The following is an 18,043-nucleotide window of genomic DNA, read 5'->3' as shown; positions in this document are numbered from 1 at the left end:
CCCTATGTACAAAAATATAACTACTATAATACTGCCCCTATGTACAAGAATATAACTACTATAATACTGCCTCCTATGTACAAGAATATAACTACTATAATACTGCTCCTATGTACAAGAATATAACTACTATAATACTGCTCCTATGTACAGGAATATAACTAGTATAATACTACTCCTATGTACAAGAATATAACTACTATAATACTGTCCTCTATGTACAAGAATATAACTACTATAATACTGTCCTCTATGTACAAGAATATAACTACTATAATACTGCCCCTATGTACAAGAATATAACTACTATAATACTGCCCCCTATGTACAAGAATATAACTACTATAATACTGCCTCCTATGTACAAGAATATAACTACTATAATACTGCTCCTATGTACAAGAATATAACTACTATAATACTGCTCCTATGTACAGGAATATAACTAGTATAATACTACTCCTATGTACAAGAATATAACTACTATAATACTGTCCTCTATGTACAAGAATATAACTACTATAATACTGTCCTCTATGTACAAGAATATAACTACTATAATACTGCCCCTATGTACAAGAATATAACTACTATAATACTGCCCCCTATGTACAAGAATATAACTACTATAATACTGCTCCCTATGTACAAGAATATAACTACTATAATACTGCTCCTATGTACAAGAATATAACTATTATAATACTGCTCCTATGTACAAGAATATAACTACTATAATACTGCTCCCTATGTACAAGAATATAACTACTATAATACTGCCCCTATGTACAAGAATATAACTACTATAATACTGCCTCCTATGTACAAGAATATAACTACTATAATACTGCCCCTATGTACAGGAATATAACTACCATAATACTGCCCCCTATATGTAAAAATATGAAAACACAACTGGTCTTGCTCAGGTAAAGCGTGGGGTAAGACATACTTAAGTCCGAGTCGCCTTCCCGACTTAATGTCACGTTGACACTGATTATCCTGTTTTTCCCATCAGTGACGCTGCAGGTCCAGGCGGTCTTAGTCTCATTTCCAGCTGTAACTTCTACATTCACAGAACTCTGCCCGTCTCGTCCACACGTCTCACGATTTGTCTTCATTTGATGCCAGCACAGCTTCTTGTTGCTCTCCATGCAGTTTATAGCACAGTGGAGCGGGACCTTGGTGTCCATGCTGACGGCACTTTCTGAATTGGACACTGTGAAAAAGAATGGTGACGTAGACATGAGGTCGTTCACAAGTGCCAAGAAGATAAGCAAAAGATAAAAAGAAGAAAGCAAAAATTCCTGACTGTATTTGACTTAATGGGATCTTCTACCCTTCTACATCTTTTTCTTTTCTTATCTAAAATACATAGAAAATTCCATTCTAATTAATTTCTTAATGTATCTTCATAGCAGTCGCCGCTCCTTCTTTTCTGACACCTATACAAAGTGATGGAGTTAAAAGATTGGAGTCTGATTACCTGCAGCCACCACTAGAGGGAGCTCACGGCATACAAACTCTTTAGCACCACCTAGTGGAGGCATCAAGAATATTTCATGCAGAAAATTTCCCAAAAAAATCCTTTTCAAAATGCCCATGGTGTGAACATACCCCAAGTGTTTGATGTTCTCGTTTTCAATAACGAAAACATTGTTCTTACCATCGTCTTCTCCGTTTTCCTCTCTGTTCACCAATTATTGCACATGTAAGAAAATTGATTCTAGAAATAGAATTTCTGCCGGACGGTGACGGCCGCAGCCTTGGTAACCTCATCTTGCCACGTGAGGGATCAGATCGGCTCTTATTAATTATCTCTTTTCTCGTAACCATGGAAACGATAGGAGAGCAGCCATCATTTAATGGAAAATTCTTCTGTACTTCTTACATTTATTTTTGCTATGCAGGTAAGAATTGTGTTGTTTTTTTTTTATTGTTCACATGATTTCCAATTGAAGTTATGACATTTTGAATTATAGTTTTCATTTTTGATAAAGTCATAAAAAAAAAAATCACAAAAAAAGCAGCCATGCCATTTAAAAAAAAATAAATGAATAAAAAAATGCCCTTTTTAAATGGCTTTTTTCTAGACTATTAAAAATAATCACAATAAAAAAAGGCGTGAAAACGAGTCATTTTTGAGATACTAGATGGAAAGCTCTGAGATAATTTTTTATTTTATTTTTTTTTTATTATTATGAGATTAGACTTTATTATAGTAAGTCGGAATTTCTAAATTAAAGGGGTAGTTCCTATCTTATAATGATGAATGTTGCTATTCTCAGTGGGACCACCTCTCAAGATCAACGCCCCCATCAATCATAAAGTGATGGCATTTCCTGGTGATATTACTATTATAAGATGGGAATACCCCTTTAAGGGGGTTAGCCGCAACTCTTACGTTTCCTGAATGGATCCAAGGTGGTTAGAAAGTTTAAAAAAAAAAAAAAGACCGCTGCTGCCAATCACACTGCTTTTTCTAGCACAGACGATATGTCAAGGTTGCTGCCCACAAGCAGCTACTGATTGTCTGCAGCTGTCAAGCTGTCAAGAGAGTGGTCACAACAGGAGAACGGGTCTTTTTCATAAATTATAGGTCAGGTTCAGATGAAAATAGCATATATACAGGTCCTTCTCAAAAAATTAGCATATAGTGTTAAATTTCATTATTTACCATAATGTAATGATTACAATTAAACTTTCATATATTATAGATTCATTATCCACCAACTGAAATTTGTCAGGTCTTTTATTGTTTTAATACTGATGATTTTGGCATACAACTCCTGATAACCCAAAAAACCTGTCTCAATAAATTAGCATATCAAGAAAAGGTTCTCTAATTCGACCTATTACCCTAATCTTCTGAATCAACTAATTAACTCTAAACACATGCAAAAGATACCTGAGGCTTTTATAAACTCCCTGCCTGGTTCATTACTCAAAACCCCCATCATGGGTAAGACTAGCGACCTGACAGATGTCAAGAAGGCCATCATTGACACCCTCAAGCAAGAGGGTAAGACCCAGAAAGAAATTTCTCAACAAATAGGCTGTTCCCAGAGTGCTGTATCAAGGCACCTCAATGGTAAGTCTGTTGGAAGGAAACAATGTGGCAGAAAACGCTGTACAACGAGAAGAGGAGACCGGACCCTGAGGAAGATTGTGGAGAAGGACCGATTCCAGACCTTGGGGAACCTGAGGAAGCAGTGGACTGAGTCTGGTGTGGAAACATCCAGAGCCACCGTGCACAGGCGTGTGCAGGAAATGGGCTACAGGTGCCGCATTCCCCAGGTAAAGCCACTTTTGAGCTACAGAGAAGCAGCACTGGACTGTTGCTAAGTGGTCCCAAGTACTTTTTTCTGATGAAAGCAAATTTTGCATGTCATTCGGAAATCAAGGTGCCAGAGTCTGGAGGAAGACTGGGGAGAAGGAAATGCCAAAATGCCTGAAGTCCAGTGTCAAGTCCCCACAGTCAGTGATGGTGTGGGGTGCCATGTCAGCTGCTGGTGTTGGTCCACTGTGTTTCATCAAGGGCAGGGTCAATGCAGCTAGCTATCAGGAGATTTTGGAGCACTTCATGCTTCCATCGGCTGAAATGCTTTATGGAGATGAAGATTTCATTTTTCAGCACGACCTGGCACCTGCTCACAGTACCAAAACCACTGGTAAATGGTTTACTGACCATGGTATTACTGTGCTCAATTGGCCTGCCAACTCTCCTGACCTGAACCCCATAGAGAATCTGTGGGATATTGTGAAGAGAAAGTTGAGAGACGCAAGACCCAACACTCTGGATGAGCTTAAGGCCGCTATTGAAGCATCCTGGGCCTCCATAGCATCTCAGCAGTGTCACAGGCTGATTGCCTCCATGCCACGCCGCATTGAAGCAGTCATTTCTGCCAAAGGATTCCCGACCAAGTATTGAGTGCATAACTGAACATTATTATTTGTTGTTTTTTTTGTTTGTTATTAAAAAACACTTTTATTTGATTGGATGGGTGAAATATGCTAATTTATTGAGACAGGTTTTTTGGGTTATCAGGAGTTGTATGCCAAAATCATCAGTATTAAAACAATAAAAGACCTGACAAATTTCAGTTGGTGGATAATGAATCTATAATATATGAAAGTTTAATTGTAATCATTACATTATGGTAAATAATGAAATTTAACACTATATGCTAATTTTTTGAGAAGGACCTGTATATATATATATTTTCTCTCAAGATATTAGGTAAGGCTGTGAGATGATAAGTCAGGTCGCCTGACATAAAAGGCTGCTCTCCATTAAACCAGATATGAAACCAGAAATGAAACCAGAAACTAGTTATGTAAGTTGGTCTCTGAGATAATAAGTGAAGATTCTGAGATAAAAAGTCAGGGCAATGAGATAACTTGGAGCTCTGACAGTATAAATCAAGACTATGAGATAATAAGACAGAGCTTTGAAATAATAAGTGACAACTGAAGTAATAAGTCAGGACTCTGATATATTAAGTGAAGACTGAGATAACACGTCTGACTCTAAAATAATAAATCAGGCCTATGAGACAATAAGAGCTTTGAAATAATAAGTGAAGACTGAGATAATATGTCAGATTCTAAGATAATAAGTCAGGGCTATGAGATAACAAAACGGAGCTTTGAAATATTAAGGGAAGACTGAGATATTAAGCAACGACTCTGAGATAATAAGTCAGACTCTGACGTAATAAGTGAAGGCTGTGAGAAAATAAGTGAGGGCTCTGTGATAATAAATGGCGTTTCTGAGATAATAACTCAGAGCTCTGAGAGAATAAGTTAGGGCTCTGAAATAATAAGTCAGGACTCTGAGATAATAAATGAAGGCTGAGTCAATAAGTCAAGCTCTGAGAGATTAATTGAGGGCTCTGTGATAATAAGTGAAGCTTTACCATAGTAAGTCAGGAAACAAGAAATATAGCAGATGTTTTGTGATGAAAGTTAGCCAGATCTAAGTGTAATCAGCTCCCAGCTCAGATCTCTGAGATAATAAGTAAGATTGTGGGATGATAAGTCAGGCTCAAATGTAATGAGTCAGGCCTGTCTTAGCTTGTCTTTCCCTGAGATAATAAGACAGCTCTGACATATTAGACCACTCTTGAAAATGCCATTTCAAAGGGAATGTCTGTAGTGCGAGTATTATGAAAATTCATGGCTTGATCTAAGAAATTATGCATTGAAATGACATGTGAGGCTCTGTAATGATCCTGTAAGTCACCTAGTACTTATAGCTGACCTTTCTTCTAGATAACAACTTGGATCAAACATGGTAGGCTGCTCGCTCTTAAACCAGGTCCAGGGACATATCTGAAGTCTGATATAATAAATCAGAGCTCTGAGATACTAAACAAAGACTCTGAGATAATAAACCCTTAAGTTCTTAAGTAATATATTAGAGGGACAGTGATGATAATGTGTGCAAACTGTAAAGCGCTGCGGAATATGTTAGCGCTATATAAAAATAAAGATTATTATTATTATAGAGCTAATAAGTCAGTGTCCTGAGATAAGTCAGGGCACTGAGATAATAAGCGAGGGGACTCAGATAATGAGTCAGGGATCTGAGATACTAACCCAGCTCTTCAATATAATAAGTCAAGACTTTGAGAGAGTAAATCAGACTTTTGAGATAGTGTCAGTTCTCTGTGATGCTATCAGGGATCCCAAATTATAAGTCAGGGCTTCAAGGTACTAAATCAGGGCTCTGAGATAATAAGCAAGAGCTCTGAGATAGTAAGTCAGCGTCTTGTGATAATAAGTCAGGGCTCTTAGATGCTAAACCAGCCCTACGAGATAATAAATCAGGGCTCTGATAGAATAAATCAGGGATCAGAGAATATAAATTAGGGCTCCGAGATAATAAGTCAGAGCTTTAAGGTACTAAATCAGGGATCTGAGATAATAAAACAGAGCTGGAGAACTATCTGTAAGTTTCTTACCCGTGAGGCCGGCCACACACACCTCCCTCCTCAGCTCCTTCCTCCTTTTGCCGATCTTTAGAAGGATCTCCATCTGATATTTGCCACTTTTAGGCTTTGTGAGATGAACACTCAGGTCGTTGGGTTTCTCGGATGCCTCCTTCTCATCGCTCTTTCTGGGCCAGCTAGCAGCACCATCCGTGACACTGAGCCGACTGAGGATCTGGGACGAGTAACTGATGGATCCTTCTTCTACGTGGGCATCGGAGGACATGGGATTTTTCCGAATATTAAAGTTGAAGATCCACGGAATGGTGACCGGGCTTTTATCTGAGGCGTAGACTATGGAAGGAAAGTCATGGAATCCTGCAAAAATCATCAAAAGGAGATCGAAGAAGGGTGTTATGACTAAGACTCTTAAATATATCTCCAAATTATAGGTAAAATTGGGGAAAGGGGGTTTCTAGTACCCAAGAACGCTAACTGGGCAGCCGAGGTTATTGGAGTTTATTGCATACTGATTTAATAGAGTTTAATGAGAGCTGCTTAGAGCTCCCTCTAGTGGTGGTTACAGCCGTAGGCAATTTTATCTTTTACTTGGATAGCCTTGAGTTTTTCCAACACTGGGGGTAGGAGGGCATGTGGACTTTGGGGGTTGGTTGGGAATGTGGATCCTGAAATCCAATTTTTGCCCGGAGTAGACGGGCACATTCAACCAATCCAACATCAGTAATGGATCGGTGGGTGTACTGGGTGTAGGACCCTCACCTATCAGCTGTTAGCAGGTCGGATGTACACAGTCTACAGAGCTGTAATAGTCCAGCTCCATATATTGTGTAGTGGCCGTTCTCGGTACTGCAGCTCAGCTCCCATTCTATTCAATAGGAGCTGAGCTGCAGTACCACCACCGGCCACTATGCAGTGTATGTAACTGTGCTGTTGCGGCTCTGCACATTGTGGTCACCCGGCCGCAGCCTATGGATAGAGATGGGAGAGTGTGGTTCCAATACCAAAAACTGTGATAGGTGTGGTGATGATGAGTTCGTTTCCACCAGCCATCGTAATGCGGCACTCGTAAACGGCGTTCGATTGCACATTGTTCTCCTCCAGTTTAGGATCATTCGACATCGCCATTCCATCCTTCTTCCACGACACTTTGAGTCCTGGAACTGATGACGGCGTCAGATTCAACTCAAGGTCTTCTGATGGGAGAAGATTGGCAGAAGGGACTATGGAGACTGCCGAAAACAAAAATAAGATTGGATGAGAAGGAACACAGAGCAAGCAAACTCAGCACTGAAGAAGACACTTTTGTGAAGGTCTAACTCCCAAATGACCTGACAGATGATCTGGGTCGGGAACGGTGCCACACATAGTATCTGCCATATCCGTTAAGCGGTATCGGTCCCCTGACTAAATAAAGCCAGACCCTAGACCTAAAAGTAATACATTTCAGACCCTAAACCAAACCCTTTACTCATGACGCACCTTGAAAGATGAAGAGTTCCACGGTTATAATCACGTTACTTCGATATTTACAAGTGTAAGTGCCTGAATCCGCGGTCCTAAGATCTGACACCACTAGGTCATTGGCTTCATGGCATGGGTCGTTGTAACGTTGTTGATCTGAAATGGACAAGATAACTTCATGGAGAATATTGTCCCTTGTCCTATTGGGCAAGTTTGGAAAAAGTTTGAAAAAAAGTTCTATTTAACAGCTTTTAAATGATGTCTAGGAACATCTGGAACATCTAGGAACATATTGCTTGACATCGTTCACCGTAAAATATTAACTTTATTTTTTTTCATTTACCCACATAGAATAAAATATTTAAGTATTCTCATTTTCACAAAGAATAAGTCGGTGCTTCCTGTTTTGAGCAGCTCACTATTCAGCTTTGCTGTGTAGACTGGGACAGAATGTGCAGAGTCGCTTCATAGTCATTATCATTGGGGAGGATGATGACAACTCTACTGTACAGCTAGAGGACCTGAGGCAGCAGGATAGTAACACTATATAAACAGAGTTACTCCATAATTTCCTAGAGACTATATTAGACTGTGACATTTTCTGTTGCTTCACTCCCATTAATAGCAAGTGTCATAAAGTGCACACCCTGCTGCCCTGTCTATACAGACAATCCAGGACTGAAGTGTCTATAATGTGACCACCCGTGGGAAGTTTTGAAAAATAAAAATTGTACAGATAAAAGAGTTTTAAAACAAAGCAAACCTCTCATATCTCATCTATAAATATATATATATATCTTATTAACCCCTCCCTGACATGTGACGTTTCAGACAGTTTAACTCATACCACAGTCAATAGCGACTGCAGCATGTAAGTGGTCAGAGAGAAGGATGATCTCTCTTTCTCCCCATCAGCCCCTCCATGAAGAAATCATCAGGTTGTTTATGGGCTGATGGGGAGATTACTAAAATGCCAATACAATAGTATTGCAGTGTATTGTACGTGCATTCTAGTGGTCACAGGTTCAAGTTCCTAGCGGTGAAAAAATCGTTTAACAAAATGTTAAACATCTTAAAAAAAAAAATTGTGATTCTTCCTTTTTTCATTCTATAAATAAAACTAAATAAATAAAACATATTTGAGATCAACGTATCCATTATTAATGTCTAAACTTTTAAAATAAATTATTTAATCTTTGTGATAAGCGCTTTAAAAAAAACATAAAAAAACCCACTAAATAAATGTAATATAATAATAACTGTAATTATCCTTGGAACAGAATAAATATTTAATTTTTTACTGTAAAAATGAAATCCCACAACAAATATTCTTTTCTTTTTACGGCTATTTCACCCCCCAGAAAATGGCTCTTGGAACATAGGATAAAAAAAAAAAAAAAAAAAAGAGGAAAAAAGCAAAAGAAAGAAGAAGCAAATATTGTTTGTAACCTGGAGATGTATTACTATTTCTGAACTGTGGTTACCATACCAGCTTTACCTTTTGCTCCTGGACCGAAAAATCTTCTGTTGTTTCTACATCCGAGAAGTTTCTGCTCCTTGAACCATTCGATATCCCCATTGGGCGGTTTATTACAAGGGAAAGAAACGTGCTTTCCAACTTCAGCTAGGATTTTTACACGGAGCGCTGACGAGAGACCTGAAACAAAATAACAATGAGTTAATATTTAATTTTTCTAATATTTTTGGTAACTTCAAGCCGACACCCTGAGCCCAGAGAGCTTGAGGGGTCCCTGAAAAGCTTAGAATGGGGAATACAGGAGGCCCACGGAACTATATAATGGCATGGAATTACAGATGACACTTGTAGTTTCCATCCGCTATTTAAAAAGACACATCTGCAGGTTTTTCTCAATATCTGACATGAAATCAGAATAAACCTTTCCTGTTTTAGATCAATTAGGATAATCATAATTAATAATATTTGTCAAATGCCAGAATAATGAGAGAGCGAGAATGATTTAAGACCCAAGATGGGGAATATAAGTAACAGGATAGGGTCATTTTTATTACTTACTGCAAAGGCAAAACTTTACGTACACTAAGATTACTATGCCGTTAAACAATTCTGGATTGCCCGCATGATGATGCCATGTATTTGGAAGCTAATGATTTTGCTCTGTTTTTTTTGGCAACATCTGAGTCAATTAGAGACACACCTGTGGATGTATTTTAATGCACACCTGAAACCAGGGCCGGTTTTAGAGAAAGTGGTGCCCTGGGCAAACTTTTAAAGTGGGGTCCCAAATGCTCACATATTCCACATCACACAAATATTTCAGCTGTATTTACAGATGCAGAGTTCAGGCCGTTAAACACACGTGATCGACGACATTGAAATTGTTCAACACTTGTCCCCAAGTTTCTTTACACCGACTGAGGAAGATGGGGACAGATAGTTTTCAATACAGTATAATGCAGCTCCCCATGGTCTTTGATAGAGTATAATGCAGCCCCCTCAGGGTATACTGCATCCCCCTTATAGAGTATACTGCATCCCCCCTCAGAGTATATTGCAGCACCCCCTCAGAGTATACTGCAGCTACCCCCCCACACACACACAGTATAATGCAGCCCCACTCCACACACAGTATAGTGCCATTCCCCCCAACACACAGTATGGAGCACCTCCCTCCCCAACACACAGTATAGTGCAGCTCCCCAACACATAGTATAGTTGAAGCTCCCCAATACACAGTATAGTGCAGCTCCCCAACACACAGTATAGTGCAGATCCCCAACACACAGTATAGTGCAGCTCCACCCAACACACATTATAGTGCATCTCCCCCAACACACAGTATAGTGCAGCTCCCCCAACACACAGTATAGTGCAGCTCTCCAACACACAGTATAGTGCAGATCCCCCAACACACAGTATAGACCAGCTCCCTCCCCAACACATAGTATAGTGCAGCTTCACCCGATACACAGTATAGTGCAGCTCCTCCCAACACACAGTATAGTACAGCTCCCCAACACACAGTATAGTGCAGCTCCCCAACACACAGTATAGTGCAGCTGCCCCAAACAAACAGTATAGTACAGCTCCTCCAACACACAGTATAGTGCAGCTTCCCAACACAGTCTGGTGCAGCTCCCCCAACACACAGTATAGTGCAGCTCCCCCACAACACACAGTATAGTGCAGCTCCCCCACAACACACAGTATAGTGCAGCTCTGTCATGATAAGGTAATTCAGTACCACAATGGACATTGAGGTCAGAGCACATACAGTGACCTGACAATAACCCAAAAACATAGAACAAACTCTGAGACGTGGAAACTCTGCTGACCGCAATCCCTAATCCTCACCAAAACACTAAAGGCAGCCGTGGATTGCGCCTAACGCTCCCTATGCAACTCAACACAGCCTGAAAAACTAGCTAGCCTGAAGATAGAAAATAAGCCTACCTTGCCTCAGAGAAATACCCCAAAGGAAAAGGCATCCCCCACATATAATGACTGTGAGTAAAGATGAAAAGACAAACGTAGAGATGAAATAGATTTAGCAAAGTGAGGCCCGACTTTCTGAACAGAGCGAGGATAGGAAAGATAACTTTGCGGTCAACACAAAACCCTACCAAAACCACGCAAAGGGGGCAAAAAGACCCTCCGTACCGAACTAACGGCACGGAGGTACACCCTCTGCGTCCCAGAGCTCCCAGCAAGCAGGAAAAAACAAATAGACAAGCTGGACAGAAAAAAACAGCAAACAAAATAGCAAAGCGGAACTTAGCTATGCAGAGCAGCAGGCCACAGGAACGATCCAGGAGGAAACAGGTCCAATACTAGAACATTGACTGGAGGCCAGGATCAAAGCACAAGGTGGAGTTAAATAGAGCAGCACCTAACGACTTCACCACATCACCTGAGGAAGGAAACTCAGAAGCCGCAGCACCACTTTCCTCCACCAACGGAAGCTCACAGAGAGAATCAGCCGAAGTACCACTTGTGACCACAGGAGGGAGCTCTGCCACAGAATTCACAACAGTACCCCCCCCTTGAGGAGGGGTCACCGAACCCTCACCAGAGCCCCCAGGACGACCAGGATGAGCCATATGAAAGGCACGAACAAGATCGGGAGCATGGACATCAGAGGCAAAGACCCAGGAATTATCTTCCTGAGCATAACCCTTCCACTTAACCAGATACTGGAGTTTCCGTCTTGAAACACGAGAATCCAAAATCTTCTCCACAATATACTCCAACTCCCCCTCCACCAAAACCGGGGCAGGAGGATCAACAGATGGAACCATAGGTGCCACGTATCTCCGCGACAATGACCTATGGAATACGTTATGTATGGAAAAAGAATCTGGAAGGGTCAGACGAAAAGACACAGGATTAAGAACCTCAGAAATCCTATACGGACCAATTAAACGAGGTTTAAACTTAGGAGAGGAAACCTTCATAGGAATATGACGAGAAGATAACCAAACCAAATCCCCAACACGAAGTCGGGGACCCACACAGCGTCTGCGATTAGCGAAACGTTGAGCCTTCTCCTGGGACAAGGTCAAATTGTCCACAACATGAGTCCAAATCTGCTGCAACCTGTCCACCACAGTATCCACACCAGGACAGTCCGAAGACTCAACCTGCCCTGAAGAGAAACGAGGATGGAACCCAGAGTTGCAGAAAAAAGGCGAAACCAAGGTAGCCGAGCTTAGTCTGAGGATGGAAAGCCGAGGAAAAAGACAAGTCAATGCCCATCCTACCACAAAAGGCTCGCCAAAACCTCGAAACAAACTGGGAACCTCTGTCAGAAACGATATTCTCTGGAATGCCATGTAAACGAACCACATGCTGGAAGAACAATGGCACCAAATCAGAGGAGGAAGGTAATTTAGACAAGGGTACCAAATGGACCATCTTAGAGAAGCGATCACAGACCACCCAAATGACTGACATCTTTTGAGAGACGGGAAGATCTGAAATAAAATCCATAGAGATATGTGTCCAAGGCCTCTTCGGGATTGGCAAGGGCAAAAGCAACCCACTGGCACGAGAACAGCAGGGCTTAGCCCGAGCACAAATCCCACAGGACTGCACAATAGTACGCACATCCCGCGACAGAGATGGCCACCAAAAGGATCTAGCCACCAAATCTCTGGTACCAAAGATTCCAGGATGACCAGCCAACACCGAACAATGAACCTCAGAGATAACTTTATTCATCCACCTATCAGGGACAAACAGTCTCTCCGCTGGGCAACGATCAGGTTTATTAGCCTGAAATTTTTGCAGCACCCGCCGCAAATCAGGGGAGATGGCAGACACAATTACTCCCTCTTTGAGGATACCCGCCGGCTCAGATAAACCCGGAGAGTCGGGCACAAAACTCCTAGACAGAGCATCCGCCTTCACATTTTTAGAGCCCGGAAGGTACGAAATCACAAAGTCAAAACGGGCAAAAAACAGCGACCAACGAGCCTGTCTAGGATTCAACCGCTTGGCAGACTCGAGATAAGTCAAGTTCTTATGATCAGTCAAGACCACCACGCGATGCTTAGCTCCTTCAAGCCAATGACGCCACTCCTCGAATGCCCACTTAATGGCCAGCAACTCTCGATTGCCCACATCATAATTTCGCTCAGCAGGCGAAAACTTCCTGGAAAAGAAGGTGCATGGTTTCATCACCGAGCAATCAGAACTTCTCTGCGACAAAACAGCCCCTGCTCCAATCTCAGAAGCATCAACCTCGACCTGGAACGGAAGTGAAACATCTGGTTGACACAACACAGGGGCAGAAGAAAAATGACGCTTCAACTCTTGAAAAGCTTCCACAGCAGCAGAAGACCAATTGACCACATCAGCACACTTCTTGGTCAAATCGGTCAATGGTTTAGCAATACTAGAAAAATTGCAGATGAAGCAACGATAAAAATTAGCAAAGCCCAGGAACTTTTGCAGACTTTTCAGAGATGTCGGCTGAGTCCAATCATGGATGGCTTGGACCTTAACAGGGTCCATCTCGATAGTAGAAGGGGAAAAGATGAACCCCAAAAATGAAACCTTCTGAACACCAAAGAGACACTTTGATCCCTTCACAAACAAAGAATTAGCACGCAGGACCTGAAACACCGTTCTGACCTGCTTCACATGAGACTCCCAATCATCCGAGAAGATCAAAATGTCATCCAAGTACACAATCAGGAATTTATCCAGGTACTCTTGGAAGATGTCATGCATAAAGGACTGAAACACTGATGGAGCATTGGCAAGTCCGAATGGCATTACTAGATACTCAAAATGGCCCTCGGGCGTATTAAATGCAGTTTTCCATTCATCGCCTCGCTTAATACGCACAAGATTATACGCACCACGAAGATCTATCTTGGTGAACCAACTAGCCCCCATAATCCGAGCAAACAAATCAGATAACAACAGAAAAGGGTACTGAAATTTAACCGTGATCTTATTTAGAAGGCGGTAATCTATACAAGGTCTCAGTGAACCATCCTTCTTGGCCACAAAAAAGAACCCTGCTCCTAATGGCGACGATGACGGGCGAATATGCCCCTTCTCCAAGGACTTCTTCACATAACTCCGCATAGCGGCGTGCTCAGGCACAGATAAATTAAACAGTCGACCTTTTGGGAATTTACTACCAGGAATCAAATCGATAGCACAATCACAATCCCTATGCGGAGGTAGGGTATCGGACTTGGGCTCATCAAATACATCCCGGTAATCAGACAAGAACTCTGGAACCTCAGAAGGGGTGGATGACGAAATAGTCAGAAATGGGACATCACCATGTAACCCCTGACAACCCCAGCTGGACACAGACATGGATTTCCAATCTAATACTGGATTATGGACTTGTAGCCATGGCAACCCCAACACGACCACATCATGCAGATTATGCAACACCAGAAAGCGAATAACCTCCTGATGTACAGGAGCCATGCACATGGTCAGCTGGGTCCAGTACTGAGGCTTATTCTTGGCCAAAGGCGTAGCATCAATTCCTCTCAATGGAATAGGACACTGCAAGGGCTCCAAGAAAAACCCACAACGCCTAGCATACTCCAAGTCCATCAAATTCAGAGCAGCGCCTGAGTCCACAAATGCCATGACAGAATACGATGACAAAGAGCAGATCAAGGTAACGGACAGAAGAAATTTTGACTGTACCGTACCAATGGTGGCAGACCTAGCGAACCGCTTAGTGCGCTTAGGACAATCAGAGATAGCATGAGTGGAATCACCACAGTAGAAACACAGCCCATTCAGACGTCTGTGTTCTTGCCGTTCAACTCTGGTCAAAGTCCTATCGCACTGCATAGGCTCAGATTTAAGCTCAGGTAATACCGCCAAATGGTGCACAGATTTACGCTCACACAAGCGTCGACCGATCTGAATGGCCAAAGACATAGACTCATTCAGACCAGCAGGCATAGGAAATCCCACCATGACATCCTTAAGGGCTTCAGAGAGACCTTTTCTGAAAATAGCTGCGAGCGCACCTTCATTCCATTGAGTGAGTACGGACCACTTTCTAAATTTCTGACAATATACCTCTATCTCATCCTGACCCTGACACAGAGCCAGCAAATTTTTCTCTGCCTGATCCACTGAATTAGGTTCATCGTACAGCAATCCGAGCGCCAGGAAAAACGCATCGATATTACTTAATGCAGGATCTCCTGACGCAAGAGAAAATGCCCAGTCCTGAGGGTCGCCACGTAAAAAAGAAATAATGATCCTAACTTGTTGAACTGGGTCACCAGAGGAGCGAGGTTTCAAAGCCAGAAATAGTTTACAATTATTTTTGAAACTCAGAAATTTAGTTCTATCTCCAAAAAACAAATCAGGAATAGGAATTCTCGGTTCTAACATAGAATTCTGAACCACAAAGTCTTGAATATTTTGTACTCTTGCCGTGAGCTGATCCACACATGAAGACAGACCCTTAATGTCCATCGCTACACCTGTGTCCTGAAACACCCAAATGTCTAGGGGAAAAAAAAGACACAAACACAGTGCAGAGAAAAAAAAATGGTCTCAGAACTTCTTTTTTCCCTCTATTGAGAATCATTAGTACTTTTGGCCTCCAGTACTGTCATGATAAGGTAATTCAGTACCACAATGGACATTGAGGTCAGAGCACATACAGTGACCTGACAATAACCCAAAAACATAGAACGAACTCTGAGACGTGGAAACTCTGCTGAGCGCAATCCCTAATCCTCACCAACACACTAAAGGCAGCCGTGGATTGCGCCTAACGCTCCCTATGCAACTCGACACAGCCTGAAAAACTAGCTAGCCTGAAGATAGAAAATAAGCCTACCTTGCCTCAGAGAAATACCCCAAAGGAAAAGGCATCCCCCACATATAATGACTGTGAGTAAAGATGAAAAGACAAACGTAGAGATGAAATAGATTTAGCAAAGTGAGGCCCGACTTTCTGAACAGAGCGAGGATAGAAAAGATAACTTTGCGGTCAACACAAAACCCTACAAAAACCACGCAAAGGGGGCAAAAAGACCCTCCGTACCGAACTAACGGCACGGAGGTACACCCTCTGCGTCCCAGAGCTCCCAGCAAGCAGGAAAAAACAAATAGACAAGCTGGACAGAAAAAAACAGCAAACAAAATAGCAAAGCGGAACTTAGCTATGCAGAGCAGCAGGCCACAGGAACGATCCAGGAGGAAACAGGTCCAATACTAGAACATTGACTGGAGGCCAGGATCAAAGCACAAGGTGGAGTTAAATAGAGCAGCACCTAACGACTTCACCACATCACCTGAGGAAGGAAACTCAGAAGCCGCAGTACCACTTTCCTCCACCAACGGAAGCTCACAGAGAGAATCAGCCGAAGTACCACTTGTGACCACAGGAGGGAGCTTTGCCACAGAATTCACAACACAGCTCCTCCCAACACAGGGTATAGTGCAGCTCCCCCATAACACACAGTATAGTGCAGCTTCTCCCAACACACAGTATAGTACAGCTCCCCAACACACAGTATAGTGCAGCTCCCTCAACAAACAGTATAGTACAGCTCCCCCACAACACACAGTATAGTGCAGCTCCCCCAACAAACAGTATAGTACAGCTCCCCCACAACACACAGTATAGTGCAGCTCCCCCACTACACACAGTATAGTGCAGCTCCTCCCAACACAGGGTATAGTGCAGCTCCCCCACTACACACAGTATAGTGCAGCTTCTCCCAACACACAGTATAGTACAGCTCCCCAACACACAGTATAGTGCAGCTCCCCCACAACACACAGTATAGTGCAGCTTCTCCCAACACACAGTATAGTACAGCTCCCCAACACACAGTATAGTGCAGCTCCCTCAACAAACAGTATAGTACAGCTCCCCCACAACACACAGTATAGTGCAGCTCCCCCAACAAACAGTATAGTACAGCTCCCCCACAACACACAGTATAGTGCAGCTCCCCCACTACACACAGTATAGTGCAGCTCCTCCCAACACAGGGTATAGTGCAGCTCCCCCACTACACACAGTATAGTGCAGCTTCTCCCAACACACAGTATAGTACAGCTCCCCAACACACAGTATAGTGCAGCTCCCCCACAACACACAGTATAGTGCAGCTTCTCCCAACACACAGTATAGTACAGCTCCCCAACACACAGTATAGTGCAGCTCCCCAACACACAGTATAGTGCAGCTCTCCCAACACACAGTATAGTGCAGCTCCCCCACAACACACAGTATAGTGCAGCTCCCCAAACACAAAGTATAGTGTAGCTCCCCCAACAAGCAGCATAATGCAGCTCCCCCAACAAACAGTATAGTGCAGCTCCCCAACACACAGTATAGTGCAGCTCCCTCCACACACAGTATAGCGCATCTCCCCCAACACACAGTATGGTGCAGCTCCCCCAACACACAGTATAGTGCAGCACCCACCAACAAACAGTATAGTGCGGCTCCCCAACACACAGTACAGTCCAGACACACACTTAATAATGCATACACTCGCACAATACTCGCCCCTCATCCTTGTTCCACGTGCTGCTCCAGGCTCTGCTGCTCTGGTCTCATCGACTCCACAGCTGGTACAGCGTAGTGCACGATCAAGTGATGTGATCACATGTCTGCTGAGTAACAGGCAGGGGGAGTGATGGGAGAGGGAGTGTCAGCTGACACTCTCTCCTCCATCACTGCTTTCAACTGTATCAGCATCTATGATGCCGATAAGTTGAATCATCGATGGGGAGGTGGCACCAGGCACCTCAACGGCCATGTGGTGTGCTGCTATTAGCGGCATGCCACTGGCTCAGCTGGGGGCCCCTGGAGGAGCGGAGGCCCTAGGAAGCTGCCTGGTCTGCCTGCCCCTAACGCCGACCCTGCCTGAAACACACTGCTTCTTTTGTGTAGCATCATGGGAAAGTCTCAAGAAATCAGCCAAGGTACCAGGAAAAAAATTCTAGACTTGCACAAGTCTGGCACATCCTTGGGTACAATTTCAAGATACCTGAAGGTGCCTCGTTTATCTGTACAAGCAATTATACGCAAGTACAAACAAAATGGGAATGTCCAGCCATCATACTGCTCAGGAAGGAGACGAGTTCTGTGTCCCAGAGATGAACGTGCTTTGGTCAGGCATGTGCA

At 42.9% G+C, this 18,043-nt stretch overlaps 1 protein-coding gene across 1 annotated transcript in view; it reads right to left on the bottom strand.

The window, feature by feature from the left end:
• The window catches only part of LOC138667827 (T-cell surface glycoprotein CD4-like), a 47,093-nt gene that overhangs the window by 5,334 nt on the left and 23,716 nt on the right, over positions 1–18,043 (bottom strand). Inside the window, exons 3-7 of the mRNA XM_069755914.1 lie at positions 8,914–9,072; positions 7,434–7,571; positions 6,956–7,183; positions 5,967–6,311; positions 953–1,219 (exon numbers count right to left, since the gene is read on the bottom strand). Of these exons, the coding sequence (XP_069612015.1) occupies positions 953–1,219; positions 5,967–6,311; positions 6,956–7,183; positions 7,434–7,571; positions 8,914–9,072 (1,137 nt within the window). The remainder of the gene's footprint in view (positions 1–952; positions 1,220–5,966; positions 6,312–6,955; positions 7,184–7,433; positions 7,572–8,913; positions 9,073–18,043) is intronic.

This window comes from Ranitomeya imitator, chromosome 2 (assembly GCF_032444005.1).
Source record: "Ranitomeya imitator isolate aRanImi1 chromosome 2, aRanImi1.pri, whole genome shotgun sequence".
Taxonomy (NCBI): Eukaryota; Metazoa; Chordata; class Amphibia; order Anura; family Dendrobatidae; genus Ranitomeya; species Ranitomeya imitator.
This window is presented reverse-complemented; position numbering and strand designations above follow the sequence as displayed.